The sequence below is a fragment of the Oreochromis niloticus genome, linkage group LG13, assembly GCF_001858045.2.
Source record: "Oreochromis niloticus isolate F11D_XX linkage group LG13, O_niloticus_UMD_NMBU, whole genome shotgun sequence".
NCBI classification, from domain to species: domain Eukaryota; kingdom Metazoa; phylum Chordata; class Actinopteri; order Cichliformes; family Cichlidae; genus Oreochromis; species Oreochromis niloticus.
The window spans coordinates 23669708-23697662 of NC_031978.2; the positions used below are offsets into that span (position 1 = coordinate 23669708).

General features: G+C 40.2%; 2 protein-coding genes and 1 long non-coding RNA gene across 4 annotated transcripts in view; 1 reads left to right on the forward strand and 2 right to left on the reverse strand.

Annotated features, from left to right (window-relative positions):
• The window catches only part of arid4b (AT-rich interaction domain 4B), a 35833-nt gene extending 29220 nt beyond the window's left edge, over positions 1-6613 (reverse strand). The window contains 2 exon segments of the mRNA XM_025897281.1: positions 4770-4818; positions 6423-6613. Coding sequence (XP_025753066.1) covers positions 4770-4775 — 6 coding nt within the window. The 5' untranslated portion in view covers positions 4776-4818; positions 6423-6613.
• A 992-nt stretch (positions 6614-7605) lies between these two features.
• On the forward strand, positions 7606-23091 carry ggps1 (geranylgeranyl diphosphate synthase 1). 2 transcript variants are annotated; one of them, XM_003441194.5, is made up of 4 exons: positions 7610-8094; positions 10874-10969; positions 13922-13992; positions 21497-23091. In XM_003441194.5, exons 2-4 carry the CDS (start codon positions 10897-10899, stop codon positions 22298-22300), a joined length of 948 nt encoding a protein of 315 aa, XP_003441242.1. In that variant the 5' UTR covers positions 7610-8094; positions 10874-10896; the 3' UTR covers positions 22301-23091. The 2 variants fall into 2 exon arrangements, with proteins under 2 accessions (XP_005473988.1, XP_003441242.1); XM_005473931.4 differs by lacking the exon at positions 13922-13992 and having other exon boundaries at positions 7606-8094.
• LOC112841925 (uncharacterized) lies at positions 22791-27915 on the reverse strand. Its single transcript, XR_003213411.1, has 2 exons — positions 25805-27915; positions 22791-25616 (listed from the first exon to the last, which is right to left on the reverse strand). It is a non-coding gene; the product is annotated as an uncharacterized LOC112841925 (long non-coding RNA).
• Between the last annotated feature and the right edge of the window lie 40 nt (positions 27916-27955).

The window sequence follows — 27955 nt, forward strand, 5'->3', positions numbered from 1 at the left end:
AGAAGAGAACAAAAAAAATCTGCTACTTTTGTTTTTTTTAATGTTTTTTTTAAATGTTGCAAATTAAACACTCCTACACACAGATATTTGCAATTATTTGAGCTGATTAAACTTGCAGTCAAATATATATGGGTGATTAACTTATAATTGACGATGCAATATATTGCATTATCTTATTATGTGTAATCTAATTAAAAAAGATATACGAGTTAAATTTATATTTTTAATGCTACTTTAACTCAAGGAGCATTCTGAACAATCATTGACATACAGTACACTTTCCTGACATGACTTAATTTCCAAGAGTCACATTATTTGTCTCTCGTCTTTCCTGTAGCTAACAAGGCCTTCTCCTCATCATCGCCATCTTTAGGTCAAAGCATCGGGGCTTTTGTCATTTTAATATGTTTTTATTCCCTTTTAGGGTTGAGCTGCAACTGTTAACTTAACTAATGTAGCAGCCTACTGTTACCAGAAACCATTCTAAACACATATAAAAATAACAGGTTGTTTTTTAAGGCATGGCCTGAACAATGAAGTTACACTGTGTGGTTGAGAGAACAGAAGAGCAGATACTGTGTGATGAAAATCTCACAGTGATGTGACTAAAAATCATTTAGGTCCCATCCAAACCGAATTTAAGACAATTCAGACCATTTTAAAGGCCTTGAAAAACATAATGGAGTGTATTGTCAATCAAACAGTTTATAGATGCCCACACTGTCCTCTAAGAAGAAGAGCTCTAATTAGGCCGTTTAACTGAAAACACCTGTGCCGGCTGTGGGTGCGTGTGGGCGACGCTTTAAGACTTCAAATCCACAACAAATTCAAAACTATGAAACACTAATACTGATTAACCTAGCAAAGATATTGTGACTACTTTCTAATTTACTTACATACTTTTATATATTATATATTTAAAACATGACTTATGTCGATCTGTTCTCATTGAAATACAGTATCAGAATATTAAAAACCACTGTTAATTAGCAGAACTCTGATGATGTGAACCCAGATCAGATTTAAAATTGAAACAATAGGAAGCTGCTTCCTGTTCAGATCTCAGTCTCTTTTTTCCACTTCACACCATCACAGAAACTCACACACTTTGTATTTGTAAGATATAAAAAATAAAAAAAAACTGTTGCCATTTCCCAGAGTACTGTGAATCAATACTGTGCATGTGTGAAATGTAAAATGACACACATGCTAGTTTGATTTATTTTAGGTTACAACACAATGCAATGCAATGTTGGGAAAATAAGCTGTTTTACACTGAGCTGCTGTAAAAGATGACATAAAACACAAATGTCTCAGTCTATCAAGATTACTGGCACATAAAAAATCTATTATATTTATCCAAGAGAATTACAATGCTTTAATGACTGTAGCATATCTGAAATATTATAAACAATAGTTTTACACCCATTATACTGTACTGTGGTGCTCACAGGCCAAACAAAGGAACATGCAAGAGGCACGCAGGAAAGAATTAAGCTCCCTCCCAGCCTAGCTCACACGTACAATAATCCTGCTGTGAATCACCTCTTTGTCCAAACCAGAGTCGCCACAATTCCAGTGACTGGTGCTTCAGCAGGAGTTGCCTTGGCAATGCCATGGCAGCTCTGAACTAGAAAAAAAATTGCAATCTTAATACTTTTTGTTTACGCACACACTCCCCCACATTTAGGGCATTCACCATATTCACACTTCCTGTGCGATCAGCAGCAGTTTAATCTACTTCGAGGATTTCAGTACTTCTGAATTTAGGTGTTTTTTTTTTTATATTTTAAAAAAAAAATTAAATAAGTCTTTATCAGACACCCTTTTTCTAATAAAGCATATGGACAGACCCTTGATGATAAAACACTGATCAACAGGTACAGTTCAACATCAGATTAACAGACTGGAAAACTTTTCTTCTCGACTAAAACTGTACATTTTACAGCTCTATGCAAAAGTATGCCTAACAAAGTATTAACTGAAAATCTTCCAGCAATGTTGAATGAAAGGTACACCGAAATTGAGTTACAAATCAAGCTAAGTGAGTGTAAATGTAAAAAAGTATAATTGGTTACATTCACAGCTACTTGTGCTATTATTTTTTGAAGTGTTGCTACCGAGACCAGGACTCAAATGAAGTGATAGAAACAGTTAACAGAATGTCACTTAAAAATATAACGTTGAAATTTAAGTACAGCTAAAAATCATGAATGAACAGGCTGACTTTACTTTTACTTTATGCATTTTTTAAACATATAAAAATGTAAGTACTGTCATTTTTACAAAGAATGATTATATTGTTTGTATCCAGATCTACATAATACTAACCAAAAGTGAACCATAGCTTTTAAATGTGATCACGAGGTGTACTTTTGCCTGTTCAAAGCACATTAGACAGCCTACTGTATCTGACCTCCTGAGTCCATCTTCTCAAATGCAAAAATAGGAACCAAATGACCGCACTGCATGCAGTTTACGGCCACAGAAATAACTAATTTCACTGTAACAGCAAAGTCTACATACTCACTGCTTTGACACAAGAGAGCAACTCTGGACTAGAACTGCAGTTCAAGTTTATAAATGACAGATTCAAAAGGGGATGGTCAAACTTAAAACGGCAGAGGCCGAGCTCTCCTGATATTCTTATAGTGTAACTCAAAAACATCTTTCATCAGACCTCCTCTGCCTCATTCTTACACACCCAGCACCTCCAGTTTGCAAGCCATGCTTTTTTTTTTTTTTTATTGATTTTCCAGTTTTATGACCATGTAATAAAAACACTGACAAAGTTGTTGTGAAAAATATGGAAAACTTCCTCTTTATAAGATCAAACTGTGATGAAAATAAAGTCGGAAAAGTACTTTTCCTGTAGTATTATTTTGTCATATAGAATATATAGAAAATCAATGTTTTCACTGTTGTGTAAGTTTAAGCCTTACACATTTACACTCACACACACTCAATCAAACCCTTTTGTTGTTATTAACAAAAGCAACGAATGTCCTTAATATTACTGACTGTGGTTGAATTTAGAGTGGACCACTGGTATTGATACTACTACATAAAAGCAGAAGCTTAATGTATTCCACTTCTTTTATAACAAATTTATTAAGGATTTAAACAAACATCCAACGCTTCTAACTTCTTATAATGGGTCTAATGTTTACAGCATTTCATCTTACACACTGTATTACAGCAGTGTGTGTGTGTGTGTGTGTGCGCAGCTGGTGAAGAAAGCCTGCAGACCATGAGCCTAAGTGACATATAACGCTAAGTGAACATAATGAAAAGTTGTCCTACTTACAGAGCAATTTACAGTTTAGGCATTGAGCAGATGCTCATACACACAGCGGTAAAATGAGTGAGCACTCCTCTAGCATCAATAGAGCCACACAAACTCAGAGCGCTGTGAAAACAACAAATGCTACAACATTAAACAGAAAATGTCAGTGTGGGAACATCACTGCTTTCAGCTGACGCGTGGATGTGAAAATTTAAGCATAATAATCATCTACTAGAGGCCTACTGCAACCCAAGTGGAAACAACAATAACTGCAAAATGGTCACGGTCACTAATAGCACCATGTTTCATGAGTTTTTATATGTTTAGCTTTATTCAAAGAGACGTCGGGGAAATTAAGCAGCAAAAGGCCACCCTAACATGCGAGTCAGGCGGTATCTGCTAAAGACACGTTTTTCCTCCGTGTGCATCTCGGCTTATTGAAGTGCATTTCCAGTATCGGCAATCAAAACTCCTCTTGCTTTCTGCCACACAAATAGGTCATTATATAACCGCAGACCACCCAGTAGCTTAAGTCAGCGTTACCACTAGGACAACCAACAGAAAGAGTTTGGATGTAGACAAACATATCAAAGTGGCATCTATCTTTGCATCCCCCTGCTCTTTCTGCTTGCACTTTAATAACTGGATAATTTGGCTGAAGGTGACATGTTTATTAGTGGGTGGCGGTTTAGTCTGATTAACCACAATAAGCATAACAAAGTAGCAAATCATGACCAGGGCTGCTTGTAATGTGGCCACTATCAACTCTCTGATCACAAAGGCTGGCAACTTCTTGTTCTACTTGGTTTATGTTCCTCACACATCACTATTGCCTTACATGAGCCAAAAAACAAAAATAAACAAAAACAAAAAACTCATGTGTGTTATACTAATTGCTCTGCAGGTTACGAGGCAGCATAATGGCTCACGTGGCAACAAATGATAAGTTAAAACACTGCCTGCAGTCATAACTGCAGCTATAACACGAGAATAAATAGCTCAAATCACTGAGAGAGACAGCTGTGTCTTTTTCAGGCTAAATAAGGCTGAAGAAAACAATGTCATCACCAAGTTTTTCTTAAATCTCATCGTGAAGTTCACAAGCCACACCTTTGGTATAAATTTAGAGCCACATACACATACATCACTTCACATCCACGCCCTCTTGTCTTATAATTCAATGCCAACACATAACAAAGCACAACATTAATATTACAATTCTCAATTTGCATTTGCAAAGCAAGCTGAAGCCACTAGAAACTCAACATCGAGGACATCAAACAACTGTATTAGTCTAGCCTTTATCCAGGACACTGTGTTTACATTTACATTTAATAGGAAGATCCAACAGTTTAATTCCTCTGGTTAAGTCGTGTTTACATAAGAGCTGAATGAAACTGAGCTGCAGAAGTAGTAGAGCTAATGGGAGCTTCCCCGTGCTGCTGAACACATGCAAGATAAAAAAAAAAATGAATGAACATACCTTCATCTCTCTATGAGTCCTCTAGGTGACCAGTTTAACGGATCCCAAGCTGGAAAAACAAAAAGGTAGGAGAAGCTGTTAGGAATTTCTGAGAGTGCCAACTTGTGTCTGCCACAACAAGACACGATTATGTTATGATGACATCACTTCTTCTGCTACACCGCTGGATGCAATGAAGAAAAAGCTGGGCGGTAGATGCTCACTTTAAAAGGCTTGGGAAAAAAAACATCGACGACTGCACACGAGACATCTTTCTTTTCTTTACATCCTGCAACACATCTGCTCGAGAAAGAGACAGAGAAGGGTGTGTGTGTGTGTGTGTGTGTGCGGGAGCTTTCCAGCCCAATAATATGTGTTGCAAAGTACACCGTGGCAGGCTGATCGCTCATTCGCAGAGCCTTTAAAGCCGTTTATGTAATGCCCAGCGCACACTGTTGTAAGTCAGTCAGCGCTAGTCAGCCAGACTTGGCTTGTGACTAAGAACGGCGAGCACAAACAAAGTAACTAGTCGCTACTCGAAGCAAAGGCTTCATCTGTGTGTGTGTCTGTCTGTGTGCACAGATGGATCATATTGTAGCTGTTTAATGGAGTGATGGACAGTGTTAACAGCCGCACGGCGCTCGTTTCTCCGAGTACTCGGCAGCGTGGTGTGCCTGCTGTCTGCACTGCACTGACTATACCAACGCTACAGCAGAGGATGACGCCATTTCTGTAGCTGACAGTAAGCTAGAAAAGGAGAACAGTTGAGCAGGCAAACACTGGGAAAATCCAGGGAACCGCGGTCGCAATTCACCTGCCCGTGTCACGGCCATTTCTCCCATCGGACACCGGGATATCGCTGTGTTTTTTGTTACAGGAAAACTGCACCGAGACCATCCATTTTCGTTTTCGCTTCTCTCTCTCCCTCGGTGTCGGTGCGCTGCTCTCTGCGGAGAGTGCGCTCGACAGCAATAAATAAATAAATAAATAAATATATATATATAAATGTAGAGAGAGGGAGCGAGATAATAACACAGCAGCCAGACCCCAAAAATCTTTACCGATATGTCATATCACCGCCCTGGTAGTACAAAACACGTCAAGTTGAGCCCCCCGAAAAAAGAAAAAAAGTGAAGCTCGGCCGTGCAGACCGATTGGAAGTCACTTTCTGAACGGAATGCTCTACTGTGGCATTTCGCTGAACGTTCACGGAGCAGCGATGAGTGGAGGTTTGCTCCTGACAAAGAAACAAGTCGACGAAACGGTTCGCAACAAGGTCAAGCTCGAAGAAGACTTGCAACGCAGCAACATCGCGTTAATCCCCCCCACAATCACCACCACCAACAGACAATTTTATTGTTGTAACACAAGCCAAGGTCGCAGTCCTCCTTTCGTTTAGTTCACGGAGGATACAATGTCATCCGCCCCAGACAATTTGCTAGACCGAGCCGATGAGAGTGAGTGGACTGACCACCACCGCTAGCACCATCCCCAACAACGTTAACACACTCGTACAAGCTTCGAGTCTCGGTCGTCTTTTCTCCTGTCCTAAAAGCTGCCACAGTGATTAACCTGAGCGTCGAGCTCATTTAAACCTCTCCACTAGTGATTCACGTCCAAGCAGTTTGTTACTTAACATACGTAACATAATAATAATCACACACAAAAAAATACCTTGTCAAGCACCCACAACACCGAGAATAACAAGTCATCACTAGCAGTAGGAGGGGAAATATGGATAACCTTTGAGCTGATTTTTATCCCTACAACTGATCAAATGGGCGAGTTCCTTGATACACGGTAGATCCAACCTACATTGGACAAGTCAGTCGTGAGGAGCCAGACGTTACTGGTGGCACAAAAGGAAAGCCTGACAATGCATTTTACCTCCGTTTAACTACATCGTCCGCCCGCTGCTCGACAGATGTCGTCACGCTAATAAAAACTCACCGATTGTTTCGGGTAATATCACTTTTTTTTTCTTTAAATGGCTATTCGCGAGCACCGTGACAGGCGCTACTCGACGACAGCCTCCCCGAGGATTCCTCCGCTCAACAACACAACACTCCGGAGCCTGTCCAGCACACTTGAAACTATTCAGCCACGGAGTAGCATAACCTTTCACTGCGCTCATCCGCCTAATTTGGCTGGCTACGGCTTAACTTTGTTATCGAACTGAATAAGTTTTTTTTCTTTTCTTTTTTTTTTTTTTTTTTTTAATCTGCAGGTTTCTACTGCCCTGTCGCCAAATTCATTCATTCCTCTAAACCACCCTCCCTAAACACAACACAGCATTAGTTAACAAGTTAGCTAACGTCAAGGTTGGCTTGATAGCAGCAGGGAAGCAAGCTAGTAAAATGTTCTAAATAGCGAAGGCTCTGCCGAACAAAAGCAGGCTTACCTATGCTGTCAAGTTGAAAAACACTTCTTGTTTTCGACGAAAGTGGATTAGTAATCCATAGGAACATTTATGAGAAAAATATGACAGATTTAAACGTCGTCCGTTGGCCACCGATTGATGTTGGATGCGGATGGGTAAAAGTCGTTTTCGCAGAGCTGCTGTTTGTCTTGTTGAGTAGCTCCTCTAGCCTAGCTCTTTCTGTGATCCTTCCCCCTCCTCCTGAGAATGATTGACGGGTCTACTAATCCCGCCTTTTCAAAAATAAACCCCTCCAATTGGATGGCAGCGACAAAGAAAACGCCTTAGTAACACATGATTGGTCAACCGTGGAGAAAAAATATCCTTGGTAAAGTGTCCGATGTACCCTACTGGGTGGTTGTTGACACAATACCGGAGAATACCAAGACAAAAAATGTTGAAAAACTACAACACCCAGTCTTAGAGTACTGGTGTGTTAGATATGTACGACAGAGTAGCCCGACAGTCGAAAGCAAGGTTTTTCTTGGTAACTTACATGTAAGGAATATTCTACCGGGCAATGTAGAGATATAAATGCAACGGAGATTAATGCGCTGCACCTATCTGACATTGCCCAGCTACTTCGCGCCTGCTCTGTAACGCAGACGAAACATATATATGTAGCTCATCAACACTAGCTGGAGAAGTGAAAGGCTTTTAGCGTGCTCTACTGTGACGGCGCTAGCTTAGCATAGCACCAGATGAAGTGGCCGACAGCACACCGGCTTAAAATGATATGAAGGTCTGGATGTAACAGTTATATTTTGTGCCTTACTCGACCAGCGTGGAAGTGGATGGTTTTATCTTGAGAAAGAAAGACATACTGAATGGTGATACACCATTGTGTTAGCCTGCTAACGCTAGCCCAGTAGCAGTGTGGCTAACCGGAATTCAGCACCGGCTAGTTAGCGGACTGAGTCTGCCAAGGTGGGTGGAGTTAAAGTTTCGGTATGTGTTAAGATGCCACGGTAGCGTTGTATTTTAAAAGTGGGGCTTTCTGCTCTGCTGAGCATGTTTCATTTCAAATTAATCACTACTGTATATGTTTTTAATTTAAAGGGAGCCAGCAAGACGCGAAAACATACTGCAGAAGTGTTTCGTAGTTTTTCAGTGTGAGCGTGAAGAAAAATGCAGCTGTACACTGGTTAAAAATGTGGCTGGAAGTGAAAGTGGTATAAACGAGTCAAACTTCCTAAATTGCGATGAATTCAGTTAACCTTTCGGTACATAAGTTCAAAACGACAAAAATACTGCAAAACTAGTGATACATACAGTTACAATGTACGTATCATTAGTTTTGTAGTATGTACATACATCTGATCAAATATAGTTACATAGTATTATTTTTGGTCTCTTTATCACAGACTTTTCTGATCTAGTAGTCACAAATCCGAAACAGCCGCACCTTTTCTTTTTTTTTCTTTTTTTTTTAAATTAAGCCAATCTTTGGGAGTTTTGGGTGCCTCACGGGTGAAGTAGTTGTTTTAAGTTATCCAGTGGCTCGTGTGACAGTTTTGTCACCACTACAAGGGGAATTTATAGTTCTGTTGCCCAGTTCTGCGTAAACAGGTCAAAGTGTAACCCATAGTTACACTTTGTTCGTATGAGTAAAATGTGCTATGTGTCTGATTTCAGCTACAGTTAAATGGCCTTGAGTCTCACATTCTTCTTGTCATGTCAGCACTCTATTTCCTGTACAAAGATTCTGTCTTCAGAAAACTTGTTTCCCAATCTGTCATTTAAGAACTTGGTCGAAGTTCGGTGGTGACAAATGACAGATAAAGTAACCTCACTAATAGTATACTTAATTTCTTTTTACTCTAGTGTTAGGTGTGACAAATCTTTGTTTCTAGAGCTCAGTAGTGTCAACATTAATTCCACCATATTACTTTAGGGTCATTCATCGATCAAATTTAACTGTTTTCTATTGTGATGTGAGGTAATGTGCTTTTAGTTAATGTCTGCATTCAAAATGTTCCTTTTTAGCATTTGTTACAATTAAAACTAAATCTGAAGAGCAACTTTCTTCTTTCTTCTGGTGAGTAAAATTTTGAAGCAAGAACAAGTGTTACCAGATCACCCCGGGAGTGAGATGCTGCCCCAAGTGGAGGAGTTAAAGTATGTAGTACAGGGGTGGGGACCTCCAGGTCTCAAGGGCCAGTGTCCTGCAGGTTTTAGATATCACCCTGGCTCAACACATCTGAATCTAGTGATTAGCTCATTACCAAGCCTCTGGAGAACTTCAAGACATGTTGAGGAGGTAAATTAGCCATTTGAATCAGCTGTGTTGGATCAAGGACACATCTAAACCCTGGAGGACACCGGCCCTCGAGGCCTGGAGTTCCCCCACCCCTGATGTAGTATCTAGTAGTGAGGGATGAAAGGAGCAGAAGATCATATTTGAGCATCATCTGCAGTGTGGTGCTTGTGGTACCAGTTAGTCATAGTGACAAGAGACCTGAGCATTAAAGTTAAACTGTCAGTTTACCAGACAGTCTCTGTTCCTGTCCCCAGCTATGGTCATGAGCTGTGGATGGTGACCAAAAGAATGAAATTGTAGATGCAAACAGCTTAAATGAGCTTTTCAGGCAATTCCGGTGTTTTGGGCACTTGACTAGGATGCTTCCTTGACACACCTTAGGTGAGGCGTTTCAGGCAGGTTTCACCAGGAGGACACCCGGAGTAGACCAGGATACACTGGAGAGATCTCTCTGCTAGTTTGATAATGTCTTGGTGTACCCCTGGAAGGGCTGATGCAGATGGCTAGTTATTCCACATTCCAGATATTTCGTAACTTGGATGTCAGAACTTGGGAGTGACGTTACTCTTATAATATTTTTTTCCCCTTAAAAACCTGCTGCAAAACATTCATGGATGGAGCCATGAATGTCTTAGACTTTACTACTGTTTATGGTCAGTGCCGACATCTTGGATTGTTAAATCTGGGATTGTGGGGCTGCGCTGATGTTCCAAGTGGGAAATCCAAGTCGAGGGGGCATTCCAGATTCAAATTTCAACTGGGAACTTGGAAATTCTGACTTATTTAGGAATACACTGTGTGTCTCTGCTAGAATGCTGCCCCTGTAACCTGGACCAGGAGAAGCAGCAGAAAATGAATCGACATTTAGAGCATATAACAAGTCTGTCATTGTACATTAGACATATTTAGTGAGAACTATTCTGTTTAATGCAAAACGGTTCTAGCACTTAAAAATAAATAAATAAGGCTTTAAAAGTAATGAAAACCCCGAAAGAAGATGCAGACATTCACACTTTTAGGACATGACTGGGCTTGAAGGCATAACGTTCATTAACAAATTCAAAATTCACATTCCGCATGTTGAGATCTTAAACGCTTAAAAATGGGAAGACTGTCATTTCCATTATACCAAACGCCCTTGAAAAATGCCAAAATGCTTTTTTTCTTCTTCTTTTTTTCCCCCCACATGTCAATCCATAAAATTAACAAATCCAAACAGGAATGTTTTTGTATATAATAGTTAAAATGCCGTTTTGAATTCATCAGAACTTCAGTGTTCAAAACAAAGTTGCACCCATAGTGGTTTTTGATTTGTTTTTGGTTTGATCTTTGTTCTAGTGAAGTTGTTATGAGGCCAAATGACACAGTGCATGCATTCGCTCAAAAACCACATTTACTTATTTTTTTTAATAAATTGCTTTTTGTATTCTTTATTTTCCATTATAGATATATTGTATAAAGTTGAAGCAATGGACCATGGCACGGAGGCTGCTGCTGACCGAATCTTGCTGGAACCATACAAATACTTGTTGCAACTGCCAGGTGAGTCTCTTTGTCTCTCAATGACCACAGGGGCAGGAAAGAGATGTAGATAAACAAGCAGCTGTAATGTCTTAAGGTTTTAAGTTAGTACCTACTCAAATCGACTCGGCACGGTTCTCCATGGTTTTCAGGGTTTTCCATTAGGTCATAGTACCTGGTACCAGGTACTTTTTTAGTACCTGCTCGCCCCGGGGTCAAAGCGATCCGAGCAGGTACTAAAATGCCATCAATTGGCTGGTCAGTAGTGTCACTTGATGAGTCATGAGAGCGTCTCATTCAGGAAAATTAAACCGCTGTTTTTGAAACCCAGCAACGAGAGAAATGACTACAAAAATCAACGCTGTGATCCCCGAGTCTGACAAAAAGCCACAGACTCAGCAGCAGGTACGTTCATGTCGACGTCCACCTTTTTTGTAGCATTTGCATCATATATTAATTACGTCGCGGGACGTGTTGCTATGACGGCAACCATGCACATTATGTAGTACTGGATTGTAATTGAAAATCAGTCGAGTCGTGGTGATCTGTGGCGAGTCGATCCAAGTAGGTACTAATGGAAAAGGGGCTTTACATATAGCTGATGAGTACTTTAGCTACACTGACCTGAGCTGCTTGCTTCCTTTTAGTATTTGTGGAACAGAGCATGAGGACAATATCTTGGATACTGAACATGATAAAAGGCTCTAGTTCCGACACAGTCGGCACAATAAAGATTGGCAGATGTTGGTCTTTTTATAAACACTGTATGATGCTGCAGTACTGGCATATTAGGTGTTAAACTAAAGTGTCATATTATCATCACACAAGCAGTATTTGTTTCTGGTAATCAGGTTTGAAAATGTGGGGGTTGTCTAATTTATGATAACTGGAATTGAGTTCATAGTGTCTCCTGATGTCCTCACTGCAGGAATAAACATCTGTCAGACAGTCAAGAACTGTGGGTTTCACAGATGATGAGCTCAAAAACACTCAAATGCTAACTGTGAGAGCAAATGATTCTGACTTCTTCGGGAGTCTGATAAGGGAGTGTGTGCGCAAGTCTGTGACTAATAGACGAGATACACAGATATGGGTTTGGATGTTACCATATTTCATATTTTATGAGGGGAAAAGGTTCATTGAGGATTCCAGTCTTCTTAAATTATTGGTTTCTGAGGGGAAACTTTGACAAAAGGATGAGTGTAAAAGAATTATGGTTCTCAAAGACATTGGAAAAGGGATTGTCTTATAATCAGTTGAGCATAATCATAAGTTATAGCTTACAGATTTCAGCTTTTAACAAAGTATTTCAAGTAATTTTGGTGTTTGGCGTGTTCGCTATAATGTCTTTGAAATAAAACCACGATAACTGACTGATATTTGCTATTACATTTTAATATGTAGTTTTGCAGCAGTATATTGCTTTCTTTTTGTTGAGTGTATTATTTTTTTAAGCTCTAAAGTTACACGGTTTTTATTTCAATGTTCACCACAGACTGGCTAGACAATAATTTGAGCATAAACCAATTTGCTGTATTTGTAATCTCTTTGATTCGAGTATGAGGCTGTAATTCACAGAATAATGACTTCTAATATTAATAAAATGGAACAGCTGTAGAAATGAGACAATGAAACCCTGAAATGAGCAAGCTGTGCACATCTCTGTGCATGTTTAACTGTTTTCTTTAGTGTGGATTCTCATTCCTAGCAGCTGTTTTTGAGATTCAATTATTGCTTCAGTTTTGATTGGTCACTTCTCGTCAGTAGAGAAAAGCCTGACCTAACACCAGAAGTTAATTTGGATAAATGGGACATGTGCCTGGTATTTGTTAGTAGGGTTGTTTCTCTGCTAGAAGTTGCACCCTTTTTCCTTCCTGGCTCTGTGTTTCAGCAAATTACATTTTAAATAGAACAAAGGATGGCAGCAGGTCTCTATTTTAAGTTGAGGCGATGTTGGTTAATATTGAAAGAACTACATTTGGAATATACTCGAGCCTCTTTAAGGCATAGTGCCTCAATTGTAAGATGTAGACTGTACCATTATACTCCTAATGTTTTAGGCTATGGCTTTGAGCACTCGGTGAAAACTGCTTTACAGCAGAGTTCAATAGGATGAAGGAGGAAAAAAATGCCTTAAATGTTGTCTTTGAAGATAAAGATATCTGTTAATCCTGCCCGTGTTTCCACCTTTTTTAGTCAGGTAGCAGCTCAGCAGGAGCTGATCAACTAATGGGTTTAATGTTCACCCTCACTTAGATCTTCAACTGTGTTTTGTATAAGTGGAGTTAAAATGTATTTTATCTGTGTGAGACTGGTGTTTATTTAGCTTCATTGCACACTAAATGCGAAAGCCATTTCTTAGAGAACAGTCTGTAACTGCAACTCTATAATTAACGCTTGGGTCCATACGTTTTCGTAAAGTGACAAAATTTTTGTGAGTTTTGCCCCTGTACAGCACAACAGTGGATTTTTCACTCCAACAATTAAGATGTGAACAGACTTCATGCTTTAATTCAAAGGGTCTAACAAAAGTATTGCATTAACTGTTTAGGAATTATAGCCATTTTTATACACAGTCCCCGATTTACAGAGGCTCAAAAGTAAATGGCCAAGTCAGTTACAAGCAGTTAGATCTGTTTTCCTTCATTATTTCATGACATATCAGAACTCTTAGTTGGTGGAGTAGTCATTTACTACGACTACTGGGGCGTCCACCAGAGCTCAGCATATGATAAATGAGGATTATTTTAAATTGGTAATAAAGGAAATTTACTGTAATAGAGTGAAGGAATGAAAAAAGGAAGGTTTAAATGACTGTAATGGGTCCATTTTGGGGGGGAAACAACCCCAAAATTGTCCACATGAAGTCTGTAAAGTCTGTACTGTGAAGTAATACCACTGTACATGCCACATCCTTTTAGGATAAAACAATTGATCTTTTTTTTTTTTTTTTTTGTTCTGCTCTTTCGGTAGGAAAACAAGTGAGAACAAAACTCGCCCAAGCGTTTAACCACTGGCTCAATGTTCCCGAGGACAAACTGCAGGTGAGAAAAATCATCCGTTTTGCTGCCAGAGCTGTCTGGTGTTAATTGTTGCCGACAGATTTAGGAAGGTGAAATGAAACTGTGCTCGTTCAGAACAGGTAGTTTATTTTGCAATGCGACCATTTTGCATTTTATCAGCCGAGTTGTTCCTAAGTGTAAAGCTTGTGAGAAGAGCTTAGAGCGCACATGATTTATTAAAGGAGGTTGTTAATGCGGCTGAGGATTAAGTGGAATGAGATGGAAAAAAAAGACGCAAAGCTTTTAAAAACTGTTCAGTTTTTCTGCATTTTAAACCCTTGTTTCTCCAGTTGTTTTAATGAATTCCTAAGATTGAATGCATTGTGTTTACCTGTGGTGTTTTATATTTGTTCATGTTGCTGGAGCATTAGAGATGCACACTTGGGTAACACAGTGACTTGCATATACTGTGTATGTCGCCATTGTGATTCAAACGCTGGTTTTCAACTCGGCGTTGTAAGTTTTGTCCATGGCTGTGCTAGTTTGTGGTGCCAGAAGTTGCCTTATTTGGACTAGAGGATGTAGTGCCAAGTTGCCAGCTAAAGCTAGATAGTTTGGTTAACAAAATTAATTCATGGTTCAACAGTGACACATCTGCTAATTATTACAAAGTAACAAACTAATAATAAACTACAGTTGCACTCCCCAAGACTGAAGCGCAAACATCTGCGATGAACCGTACCACACATGTACAGTCCATCGGCTTAAAACATGCACGCAGAATGAAGAGGTCCAGTTTAATAAGGTAAAGCCTAGTAGACTATGAAGTTGGGCATGTTTAACGAGTGTCTATGGGGATTGGCTCTGTTTTTGAAGCTGGTCTCAAGTGGCCACCACAGGAATTTCCAGTTTTATCACTTCCTTGTTGGCTTCCTTTTTCAGCCTGCTCTTGGTTAAAGGTACACTGTGTAAAATCTCACTGCTAGATGTCGGTGGATTGCAGATTTCATTCAGCTGAACTTTGTTTTCTTACCCCTCCCAATTCAAGTGATGGTGGCTGCTGTAAGACAAACAACTCTGGCCACCTGTAGTGAGTCAGTTTAGCTCATCTGTCAATGCTTCCACATCTGTTTATTCTCCAGAAGGCTGTATAACTTTGTGAAAGGAGTTCAGTATGAATTGATGAGTCAGTGAAGCTCATATCTGTCAGATGACAGTGATACTGAAATTAGTTTTTGAGGACTTCTCTTTCTGTAAGTGCTGCTGTTAGTGGTTTTAGTGTGACTGATCTAACATTGTTGAACTCCGACACTTGGTGAATAAACTTTCATACAATGTAACAATGTAATCAAACTGTTTATGAGAGGGAAAGTGTGATTTTTAGGGCAGCCAAGCTTAACATTAACTGGCATAATGTTAGCTTATAATCAGCTGTGGTTGTTTAGCTGGCTTGTTGTCAGCAGTTTGGAGTCTAATCTCCTGATGATATGTAATTGTGACAATATTGGGAATAAATAAGTTTGTTTATGCATGTTTTTGTGTGTTAGAGCCCTGACTTCAGTTTAGATGGAATTGGGTCGGCTACTGTATTCAAGATGGGAGGGCAACATGGCGGCTTCCAAAAACCAGTGCCCGTCTGTCTTTTTAATGGATTAATTCTAACTTGATAGGAATGCATCTCTGTGTGTTGGAGATGCTGTAATTGTTGCATTACGTAATTGCATACCAATCAATGTACGTTTAGAAGTAAATTCTCTTTTTTTTGTAAAATAACCTCAAAATGACTCTTTTTAATGAATTGTCATTTTATAACTGCTAGTGACCTTGTTTACATTACATGTAGCCAGCTGACTGCTTTAAGAGAGGAGTGTGAGGTGTGACAGCTACAAGGCATGATTCCTTATCTCATCTGTACATCTCTAAATTGACGCCCACATTATTACACGTTTAGAGGGCTGATTCAAAAAGAGCTCATGTTGCTCTGATGACTGGTCATTGAGCCAGTTAGAGGCACAAGGTTCATTCATCATCCGGCTTTGTGGCTTGAAGCTAAATTTGATGTGACTAACAGTACCAAGCTGTGTCAGATCAGGGCATGTTGTGTAGACATTTTTTTTAAAAATCAATTTTTATGACACTGATTTTCATCCCCTGAATGCCACAGAAGCTCCCATTAAACTCCACTAAAGAATGGTCTACGTAGAAATGCAGAGGAGAACAAATGAAATATGTGAAACAATCCCTTTTATTGGCTACATTATATAAAGAAATATAATGCAATACAACAGAAAAATACTAGAACTCCATGCCTAGAGGTATGCTAAACATTGTAAAAATGTATGTGGTGATAAATGTTTTACTCCCAACGATACGTGTTTGTGGATTTACTCACTGAATTCAGTTCAGTGTATATTTGTTCACAGAAGTTTCACTGCTTACACTCCTTTTTATGAGTTTGTGTGCATGCTGGACATCACATCACCCTTTCAGTAGAAGACTGGGAGGGAAATTTCATAATGATTGCAGAACTTCTCAATTGTCATCTTTTGTGTCATTTTCTCTGAAGCTGGATGGACAAATGAAAGCAAATGTGGATTAAAAGCAGTTTCAGTATGATGTGGCCACCGCTGTTTATATTGGGATATTTCAAGATGAAAAGCATTTAAAACTTGGATGATCTTTTAAAGAAAGTCATGCTTAATTGTACGTTTTTTTTGTTTAGTTTTTTTATAAAAGTGGGTAGACCATAGTAGCTATAGATTATTTTATACAATATATTCCAGATGTTGCAGTAAATTGTAGTGTAAAGCATGTATTAGAAAGCATCTGGTGAATGTTTATGTATTTAAGATGTACTGTACTTGCGTTAATCTGTCATGAAAGGCTACTTCTTTTTCAGCTTCTTGTGCTCTGATCACCTTTGTGAGACGGGAATTAGTGGATTCAAGTCACGGACTGCTTCCAGAGTAAAAACCTACAGTTCCACTCATCCATTAGATTGTTGTAACATGTTCTTGGCTGCCTGATTAGAGTGCTACAGACACATCGAAATACAGACCACAGGCAGATTGAAATTTCTTGAATTCCTCCCTTTTTCTCTGTTAAATGAATTTCAGATTAGCCATTCTGGATTTATTGGTTTTATTGAGCAGGGCCCTTGCCTTTGTCTCCTTAGGGCGATCAGGCTATTGATCCGATTATACTGATAGCATTAGCATTGTACTGACTCAATACTGTTCTTGTTTGCATTGACAAAGCTATCTAATCTGCGTTTTCTGAATCTGCATGCCTTTTTATGGTGGAAAATGCAGAAGTGCTGAGCCTGTCGGGTCTCATTACAGTTGCTGTTCAACAGGTCTGTTTGTCCTGAATGTTTTATAAACCCCTCACAAATAGAGGAATCTTAGCTCTGCAGCAAAGCACGAAGGTCTCACACTGTTGTCTCCTGTGTAGTCTCCAAAGAGGAGTCCAATCTTATTTCTGATGAACATTTTCAGGAATCTATTTAACAAAAATAAGTACACGCATACCGTTTGTGGGAAAAGTAATAAAGTTGTCATCAGTGTGGTCATGTCAGCGGCTCCCCTGAGACACTGTTTACCTCACTTTAATCACATACTGCAGCTTTTACAGCAGATCTGAATAAATTCAGATTGCAAAAAGAATAACCTAAACGGTTTAGCCTGCAGTGACATGTTTGATTATTTTCACACCGCATGCAGGTCAAACTTATTAAAGCTGAGAAAACATTTTATGAAGCCTTAGTTTTGAGTTTGGTTGAGTCTGCGATGTTGTTGACGGGGTATATGACGTGCATTCATAAGCAAGCTGTTTGGAAATCTACTCGCGTTCTCCTGATAATTCCACTTTAGTGGATACTTCCCTGTTACGGTGCAGCAGTTGGTTTTGGTTTAAATCTGACTTCAGATATAACAGCCTCGTCTCTTCCACGCGTCTCCCTCCGTCTCTGTGTAGAAGCTCCATAAACTCCTGCTGAACCCACAATGTAGATTGAGAGCGCTCTCCTCGTCATCATTAGTGTACTGCTGCCAAGAAGTCGTCGCCACCGCCGCCATGGAAACAACCATGGCTTCAGATAGATGGAGGCAGTGACAGCGGTACTCTCTGTCATTCACTTGGCAGTGCATTTTTTATCAAGCCCCATATGTGCTTCTGTACTGCGTATCACAGCACAGGTGGTGGAGGCTTGGGGAAATTCCCCGTGTTCATCATTTTCCTTGCGACATTTAGCTGATGGCTTTCCTTTTGTTTTCTCTGACACTGATGCTATATTTTTTTTATATACAGTCTTTTACTTTACAAACACATGTTTATGAGTGCTTGCAACCTCAGGCCAAGAGCTTCTTATGTTTTTGTGACAGAGTGGGACAACAGGGGAGGAAAAAAAGACTAGGAATCAGATGTAAGGTTCACATAAAATATAATGTGGGTAAAAAAGTAACTACTGGAATAATGAAGGCATGCTTAAAGTATTTCCAATGCACGGGCTGGTATTTGAACTTGTGATGTCTGACGAGGTTATTATTACATGCAACGGATGACATGCAGACGATCAGATCACAGTAAAAGCTGGACCAGGTTAGATAGTCAGCAGCATCAGTATCATACGTTATAACAGGATATTTTCAAAACCATACATTTTGGTAAAATAAGGTTAAAAATACAGATACTTCTCTGTTTTGAAAGCTGATATAACGATGTTGAGCTCGGTAAGTTGTGCAGAATAGTGAAGAAAAAAATTCTTTTCCATGTATGGGAGTATTTTAGCTTTAATAAAGGCGAATTAGTTTGTACGACTCTGTCTCAAAATGGCTTAAAATGGTAATTCTTTGAACCGCTTCTCTGTTCAGTCCATTAATGTGACGTAATCAGCCAAGACAACAAATGTCAACTGCTTCTTCAGCAATAATCTATGGAAGACGTTAGGTGAGTGTCTAGTAACTAATTTGCTATGCATTTAAATGGAAATTTGGACAAACTAGTCTGAGATTTGGAAAGTTTTACTCCTAAAACACGGGCAGCACTGTGGCGCTGTGGTTCGCATTGCTACTGGGTTTGTTTGTGTGGGTTCTCGACGGGTTAAATCCTGTTTACCTCTGACTTTTTGTTTTGACTTGGATTCCATAGCTGAGGACTAGTCGTTCATGTGTATGTGTTCATGCTAGCCACCACTATTGATGTTCAGCAAAAGGGGGATGAGGTGCCAGGGGACAGATGTAGGACATGACCCACATAATAGCTAAAAATACAACATTAAAACTTAATTTTTTTCTGTGTATAGGGTTCACATTTTCTAACTTCATAACTCTGATCTAGTTATTACCAGAGACACTGGTTGTAGTACAAACCATTTCTACCATCTTCACCTTCGCTTCAAGTATTGACCCCAACCAGTTAACCAGCGTTGGTTTAAGCAACTATTTATGGGGTCACTATTTGTTACCTCGTCCTCACATTTATTGCTACGGTGACTAACATCACTATCGCTTTGTGCCCGGAAGAGGTGTCAGGTTAGAAATGTGGATAACTATTTGTAATAAACCTGTATTACAGGATTTCTATCCCAGTCAGTTATTTAATTAGTTCAGAGCTCACTTATCCACATAGTTTAAATTTCTCTGGCTTCACTGCACTGCTTAACAACTGCTGCTGTTTGCTCTTATTAAAACAAGAGCGTGTGAAGGCAAAATATAGGAACTCTGCATAAATACTAACGTGATTATTTATTTTTAAATGAATCCCAGATAACGGCTGTGGATTTTTCAACATTGACAGAATATCTATAAATCCATAAATCATTTGGACACTAAAACACTAAAATGGTTGAATGAAGCTATATTTGTGAATGACACAATCCAGTAGGCATGGTGTGAGTGACCAGTGCTGCAGCCTGCTTCAGGTAGAAATATGATCACCTGCTGTAATCTCGCCAAGTGAGACGGTTTTATGGCAGAACATAACTGGCTTGTTGTTTTCATTTACCTCCTGTCATCATGTCAGACTCGGTATGCTTGTTTTTTGTGACTGTGTCTCTGCATTTTTAATAGATCACTGATTATGGCTTTAGCAAACTGACTTTCTGCGTCACTAACCTCTTGTGATAATCAATATAGACTTGCGGAGTAGTGGCACTCAGGACTCAAACAGCATTATGCAGTGACAGCCTGACTGATTAAATTCCTTGGAGAATGGAGACACTTAAAAGTCCAAAACCTGAAAATTGTTCGTGCTTGTGTTCGGGTTTGATGGCTGCTGCTGTTATCTGAAGCGCTCTATCTGAATTTCAAGTTGATTGAGCCATTGTTTCTTTTCTTTTTTTTTTTTTTCCCCTGATGGTGCATTGTAATTTGCAGTGAACCATTTTAAATACTTCAGAATGTGTGTTGTTGTTTTGTGTTTTGTTTTTTTCCCATCTAAATAATCAATTTTCATGTTCATGCTTGCATTTATTGTAGTTTTACCCACGTCCCCTGCTTTGTAAGTGGCTCACTGAGGTTTCAGGGTGAGCAAGTGTTTGGGACCCTGCCGAAGGAAAGGTTGTGTTTGGCTGATAAACTGCTCAACTGGCCTAGCCTTGGCCATCTGCCTGACCCACTGAGTCACTCTTTGTGCTCTCAGGCCTCATACAAGCAGCTTTCATTACCAGGTCACCCCACTTGTCTTTTAAATCAGCAGGGCACTCGAGCAGGCTGTAAGGCCGGCTCAGGACAGCAGACACCTGATGGCCACTGTGACTGTTGTGAGTCGACGTGGGCTGTTTTTGGGTTAACAGTTGGTGTGTGTGTGTGGCTCGGTTTTCCACTGATAAATGAATACTATTATTTGGCATTGGTTCATCAAGCACAGCATAAAAAGTATGTGGTGCATATGTGCTGCCACATAGTGGTGAAGATCAGGATAGAATATATCCACAGTGCCCTTGACTCACCATAGCAGTGCTCTGGATGTTGAGGCTGGTAGGTCATATTGTATTAAAAAGCTTGTCAGTACACTCATCGTAATGACTAAGGTTAAGCATTCAGCCTTCCTCATTGTCTCTGTGGAGGAGGTTAAAGTGCACCAAGCCCAGCAGTGATGCCTCTAATTGCTCAACCATGCATTTCCTATAAACTCGTCAAAGCTCTGTTGCTCTCCTGACAGCTGCTCCGTCACAATGTGAGTCTGCTCCGGGCCAGAGTGCATCTTTGCTGCGCTCTTCATGCTCTGACTGACTGCTTAGCTTGTTTCAGCTACAACTGTTTTGTTTACTGATGAAGACTTTGACTTGTGGAGCAGTGCAGACAAGAGTGTAGACATGGCACCCTCTGCTGTATACAAGTTGTAATGCATAATTTACACAGAGCCTCTGACAACCTGTTGGAGTCTCTTTGAGCTGGAGGAGAGACTGTTTGTTTCTTTAAAAATATTTCCTCTGGACTGGAAGCTCTTGTAAAGATGTAACATTAACAACTGTACAAGAAGAATATTTTACTTCCAGATACATTTTTATAGGAATTAACACAAACACACTTGTCCTTATGTCCAGGTGATCATTGAGGTGACTGAGATGCTACACAATGCCAGCCTGCTGATAGATGACATTGAGGATAGCTCCAAGCTGCGTCGAGGCTTCCCTGTGGCACACAGCATCTATGGCATTCCTTCTGTTATCAACTCGGCCAACTACGTCTACTTCCTGGGGTTGGAGAAGGTGCTGGTCCTGGAGCACCCTGAGGCTGTGCGAGTGTTTACCCGTCAGCTTCTTGAGTTGCATCGCGGTCAGGGCCTCGACATCCACTGGAGAGACACCTACACCTGTCCCACCGAGCAGGAGTACCGCAACATGGTGCTGCAGAAGACAGGAGGGCTGTTCGGCCTCGCTGTAGGTCTGATGCAGCTCTTCTCAGACTGGAAGCAGGACCTGAAACCCCTCTTGGACACACTGGGCCTTTTTTTCCAGATCCGTGACGACTACGCCAACTTGAGTTCCCGTGAGTACAGCGAGAACAAGAGTTTCTGCGAGGACCTGACCGAGGGCAAGTTCTCCTTCCCCACCATTCATGCCATATGGTCACGTCCGGAGAGCACTCAGGTGCAGAACATCCTGAGGCAGCGCACGGAGAACATGGACATCAAACGATACTGCGTGGACTACCTGGAAAAGGTGGGCTCATTTGCTTACACCCGCCAGACTCTGCGGGAACTGGAGATGGAGGCCTACCGGCTCATTAGGGAGTTTGGGGGAAACCCTCAGCTGGAGAGCCTGGTCAAACATCTTAGCCAGATGCATCACGAGGCCGAGGCCACAGCCGAGTCTAGCGGTGAGCCGCCCTCCAGCCAAAACCACTGACCGCATATTTTACCTTAAATGCTGCGTGACTCCCATGCACTCCAGCACACAGATCCTTAGCTGATGCACTGATACAGACACGCACATTCCTGAAAACCTCAGTACATACCAGAACATCTCCTTCACACACTATGCTGAGTCATCATGACTGAATTCAGATAGCAGAGCAGTCCCAAATGTTGCCTTTTGGTTTTGTGTTCATGAAGGCATCCTGCAAGTGTTGCTTTATTGTACACATAACTAACTTTTGTATCAAAGTGTAAAAGTTCAATCAGTGGAAGATATGAATTGAAATTAACTTCAGGGTTTGTTTGCTTTTTTTCCTTTTTCTAAAAATGAAAACTACCAAGATGGCAAAAAAGCTTTTACGCCTTTTGATGTGCACCACAGTGCATAAATGTATTTCTCCCCTCCTTGCAAGCAAATGTAAATTGTTTATCTAAGAGCAAGTCTCTTCTCCCCCTCTCTCTCTCATGTTTAAAATAGGATGTGGATGTCTTGGGCTTATATGTGGTTTGGGGCTCCTTAATCATCCAACCACCAGAGTGCCAAGCATATAGGAAAGACCTCTGCCACTGTACTGTCTCCTTGTTACATAACACACTGGTTTTACATGCAAAGTAGTGCTCCTGTTGCTCATGCTCTCAGTATATGAATACTGTTTGTTTTTGTTTCAACAGAGGTCTTTACACCTCGAACACTTCATTAGTGTCATACTGGTATTTATTAGGAAACAACTCTGCAGTAACACCTTGTTTGTACTTATTTAATAAAAAAATCTTTAAAGATCACCTGTGGAAAGTAGTTTTTGGCATCAGTGCCAGTTTGCTCTTTTGAATCTAACTAATCTGAGGACAGATGTGCAAATGAAAGAAGCTGTTCATGGAGATTCTTCAGCACTGGAGTAGTGCTAGTAATAAAAATTACAATTGCAAAAATATACTCTATATTAAATTGAGTCACTATAACAGCAGAGGTTGTTATAATCTGGATGTATAAGTTTAAGTGACTAGATTTTAATGAATTGCACTGGTAATCGATAACATTGATGTTACTGTACTTTTTTTTTTTTTTTTTAAAATAAGCTTCATAAATGGAAAGCTGAAGGGAAACTGGAAAGTTCTAAAAATGTGTTTTTTAGATTAAATAAAATCCATGAATGTTATGTAAATTTAAAAATGAAATACCGATAATATTTTCAAATTTATGAAAGTTACTTTATTAACGAGATCAAATATGAGTCACAAAGAATCAGTTCTTTTTGAAACTGAAATAGCTTTTTGCCACAAAACACACCCTTTTTAAAATACTTTTTATTTTATTTACAACATATCTTAAAGTTTTAAATATTTCAGATATTCTGATTCTTTTCATACAATAACATTTCTGCCCTTTAGTCTGACCTAATGTCCTCTGTGTGTTGTTTAACACCACCCCCCCCGAAACAGCTGGGTATTATGTCAGGAGATGCAGTTAATAATTTCCAACAATTCTATAAGGACAAAGTTTTGCTCACATATATATATATAGTAGGAGTCCAACATGAGAAATGAATTACAACTTTTTACAGGTCAACCTGACATGTAGCTGCATTTCTCCAGATCTACACATCAGGTTGCGTATGTTTCCCGGTGAAGAAAAAGTTTAATGTTGCTAATTCAATTTAATTGCCCTCTTGGTCGTGTCTCCTTTGTTTAAAAAGGGAAAAAAAGGATCTTGGTTCCTGGTGGGAGTAACCTGGTTAAATAAAGGTTAAAGACATAAATAAAATTTGAGCTTTGTGACATGACTTCCTGGAGACAGTCATCAACAATACTCAGACTGTGCTGTTTAAACCGTGTTCAGTTGGTACTAAGGGGTCTGAATAGGAAACTGAAAGCGTTTGACCCCTTACATTTATCACACTATTTGTCACATATGTTTCAGATCATCAAGCAAATGTTAATATTAGACAAAGATAACCTGAGTAAATACTAAATGTAGCTTTCAAATGATAATTTCAGTGATTAAGGGAGAAAAGTTATCCAAACCTACCAGTGTGTGTGTCTCTCATTTACCCTGCACACACACACACACACACAACACATGGGCCCATCATTACAGAACACAGAGGCATCATTATCCATAGTGTATGTAATCATAAGCTGTCTCCTGTTACAGCAGATGTGTGTATTTATTTTTCAAGGTTATCAGTGCTTTCACATCTGCATGCTGAACAGTACGGGCTCTGAGATTATTACAGAATTGCCTGCTTTGATTTGAGGAACCTTGACTGAATACATGCACACAGAGCCTGGCTCCTCTGGATGCGGTTGGTGCTTGGTCTGAAAAAAACAAGACGACAAAACAAAACTGGGCGCTGCTCATCTAAATCCTGCGTTATCTTCTGTTAATACTGTTGTGAGTTTTTCCTGAGCCGCTGAAAGACAGGCAGAGCTGCGGAGGGCGGCTATCTGTCCTCGACAGCTCTGTTGACTCAGTGAAGCCCCGGATCTTGACAGCTGCAATTCAATTAATTACGTGTCCTTTGGATTGAATTGTGGCTTCACAAAAGAAAAAGGAAAAAAAAAAAGCATCTATTAATCAAAATGTCCATTTTTTATAAATCTGTGGGACCGGCACCTCTGCTAATTTTCCTTCCAAGCAGCCGCAAGTGCAGGAAAATGTGATGCAAATGCATTTCTGATTTGATAAATAGCGGCAACGTATGAAGTGGCTTTCGCAGAGCTGACTTAAGTCCATCACAATAATCAAAGCCTCTCACGGTTCTCATTTCTTCTCCCCCTCGCTCTCTCTCGCGCTCTCTAGGTTGACTAGATTGATTTTCCTCACCCACGGTGTCTGAATTCTGTTTGAGAGCAAAACAGAATAGCTTTTGTGCTCGCTCACTGTCTCCCTCATCCTCTGCAAGCTTTGGATTATTTATCACTGGGCCGTGCTTTACACATCTGTGTTGCTTGGTAGCACTCTGATGGATATTTCATAAATATTCTTGTGACAAGAGAAAAAAAAAATTGAAAACCTTGTTTCTGAAAATGTAAATATCAGGCACTGTGTTTACTCCTTCGCTGCCTTTCTGCTGAATTGAATCATACCATTAGCTTCTATATTCTTCTTGTTATTTGCTCAACTATGTGGGTAAGTTTTCATGCGATCGCTGGAGGTTTCACCTTGCACACATTTGCACCTCTGAGCTGGCAGAACCACTGCAGTCCTTCACTGAAGCACCTGGCAGGATATTAAAATTTTCCACAGTAGACTCTGAAGAAAACCACCCACATGACCGCTCAGTGGCTTCTGTGACTTAACAGTCAACCTGGTGAACACAGAAAAAAAATCACACTCATAAAATCCCCTGAAATGACCAAAAATCCACAACGTTCGCCCTCCCGAAACTACTACCACTGTGTTCAGCGGTTTTGTTTTGTTTTTGCTTTAACTTCTCACTGTGTGATAAATGTTCACGGCGCAGTGGCTACAGAATAATCAACCATCAGCATTTACCGTAGATTGGTTCTCTGTAAGCCTCTCTTTCATGCAGCTGTGTCTGCCACTTTGTAGAAAACTTCCCAGAAAAATGAAGCCTTGATTCTGCAACTACAACAAGTAGCTTTCCTCAGGTGCCTGAACTAGTGGTTACTAGAAGCTCTGTGATGGAATAAAAAATACAACAAAAGAAGATGGGCCATCCTGGCAGAGGAGGTTAAAAACATGGAAAAGAAACCAAACATTAAACAGCAGTGAACCTCAGACAGGCGTTCACATGATTGGAGAGAGCTCTGAGACTTGGGAGGATCCAAATGAGATATTCGGTTTAATCAGTAAGTGGGCAAACCTGCTTACTTAACAGTCTGGTACAAGAGAAAATGATCCAATCTTTGCAAAGCGAGCGCAGGGAGGGAAAAGTTGTCCAGTGACACTTTGAAAAACTGGTCTTTCATTCCCTGAAAAGCCTGAGAAACTATTAAAACTCCTGGCCAATTGTTGGGGACCACCATCGACTGCAGATTTGGTGCGCAGTCAATAGCTCCAGGCTGGGCTGACAGAAAAGAAAGCACAGTGCCCGACTTCATAGTAATGAAAAGAAAAAAGAAAACATGTCACCCCTGTGGCACGCTGATATTTTGGCAATAACCTTTGGACAACAGTGGAAGAATAGCCCACACTTGGTTTTAGATTTACAAGCACTTCCTGTTAGCAGGATCAATTTGATGTGGATGTAAAGTTTGACTTTTTTTTGCAGACGTCTTTAAAATCACTTGATTCAGGATTTCATAAAAAGCTTCCTTCATTTTATAATATTCATGTCACCGATCCCAGAACAACACATGTTCTCATGCATAATTCTACCAGCACTCAGTCGCTTGCAAAAAAAAAAAAACCCCCCCAAAACACCCCTCACTGCATCTTGATGTCTTATCGGGGATAAAGAGGAGCAACAAAGTGCTCACTTGTTTCCGCATGCAATCACTGTAGCTTATATAAATCTGTCTTCTGAGCTCGACATGGCCATGTGCAGATACGGCGCTGTCTGAAGGGAACAGAGACACCGGGGTCATTTCTGCTTTGATTTGAAGATTACACATAACGACAGATATCCAGTCTTACAAACTGGGGCAAGAGGTGGGGTTTAAAAATAAATGTAGCTTTCATGAGGTAGGCGAAATCTAAAAACATGCTTTTGAGCTACATTACATGACTCGCAGGGAGCAAAAGTCATCCTCTAAAGCGCAGAGTTTCTTTTAGAAATCCATCAAGTGCAATCCTAAATAGAAGAAGAGCCCATTTAATGCTGAACTGAGGGGGAGAAACTATTCACCGAGCTGACATCGTGGCATTTCTTGCACACATGGTGTCACATCAGGTTACATTAAATGACTGAGTGGTTTCCAAGAATCTCATCATCATCATCATCATCAGACCAGTGAGCTAATTCATGATCCTCTTAAGACAGAATGACTGTCAGTAATGGTTCAGTAATGGCTCTGCTAATTATCTCTCACAAACACTATCACAGTAAATCTGCCGCGTTACTGCAGCAGGGGTCAAGTGGGTTTATGAAACTCGCGATTCACTCGGCATTTCCACGGCTTTATCAATGTAATGGATTAGCTGGACGACGCCCTCCACCCGATGTGTCACACACGTCTCACAGCTGCGCTCTACAAATGTTTGGAAAAAGAAGGGGAAAAAAAAGGGGGGGGCAGCCATAACCTCGCCAGGCTGAGACGCTGTAGAAGCCATGGAAATCAGAGAGAGACGTGAGTGCAGTTTCAAATTGGGAATGAAATCGTTGCCCCATTAGGACATAGTTGTGCATCTAATAATATCTCCTCATTCCTGCGAATCAGAGTCGGGCAGAAATGCTGGTTTTGGAATGCCGGGTGTCATGAATAAATGATTTCCTCCTGGTTTTAGTGCACAGAGAGGAGGAAGAGGAGGAGGGGGGAGAGAAGAGGCGGCTGATTGACAGAAATGTGTAATGCTTTGCGAGGGAAGTCTAAGAATCTGGAGATGTTTGAATAAGTATGCAGATGCATGACTCTCAGCACACTGTAAGCTCCTGAGATCTGAGACAGCTGTGCCTCATCTGAATCCAGGCGAGTTCAGTTTAAAACACAGGTAGGTTTTAATATAGTCCCTAATGTAGGTAAA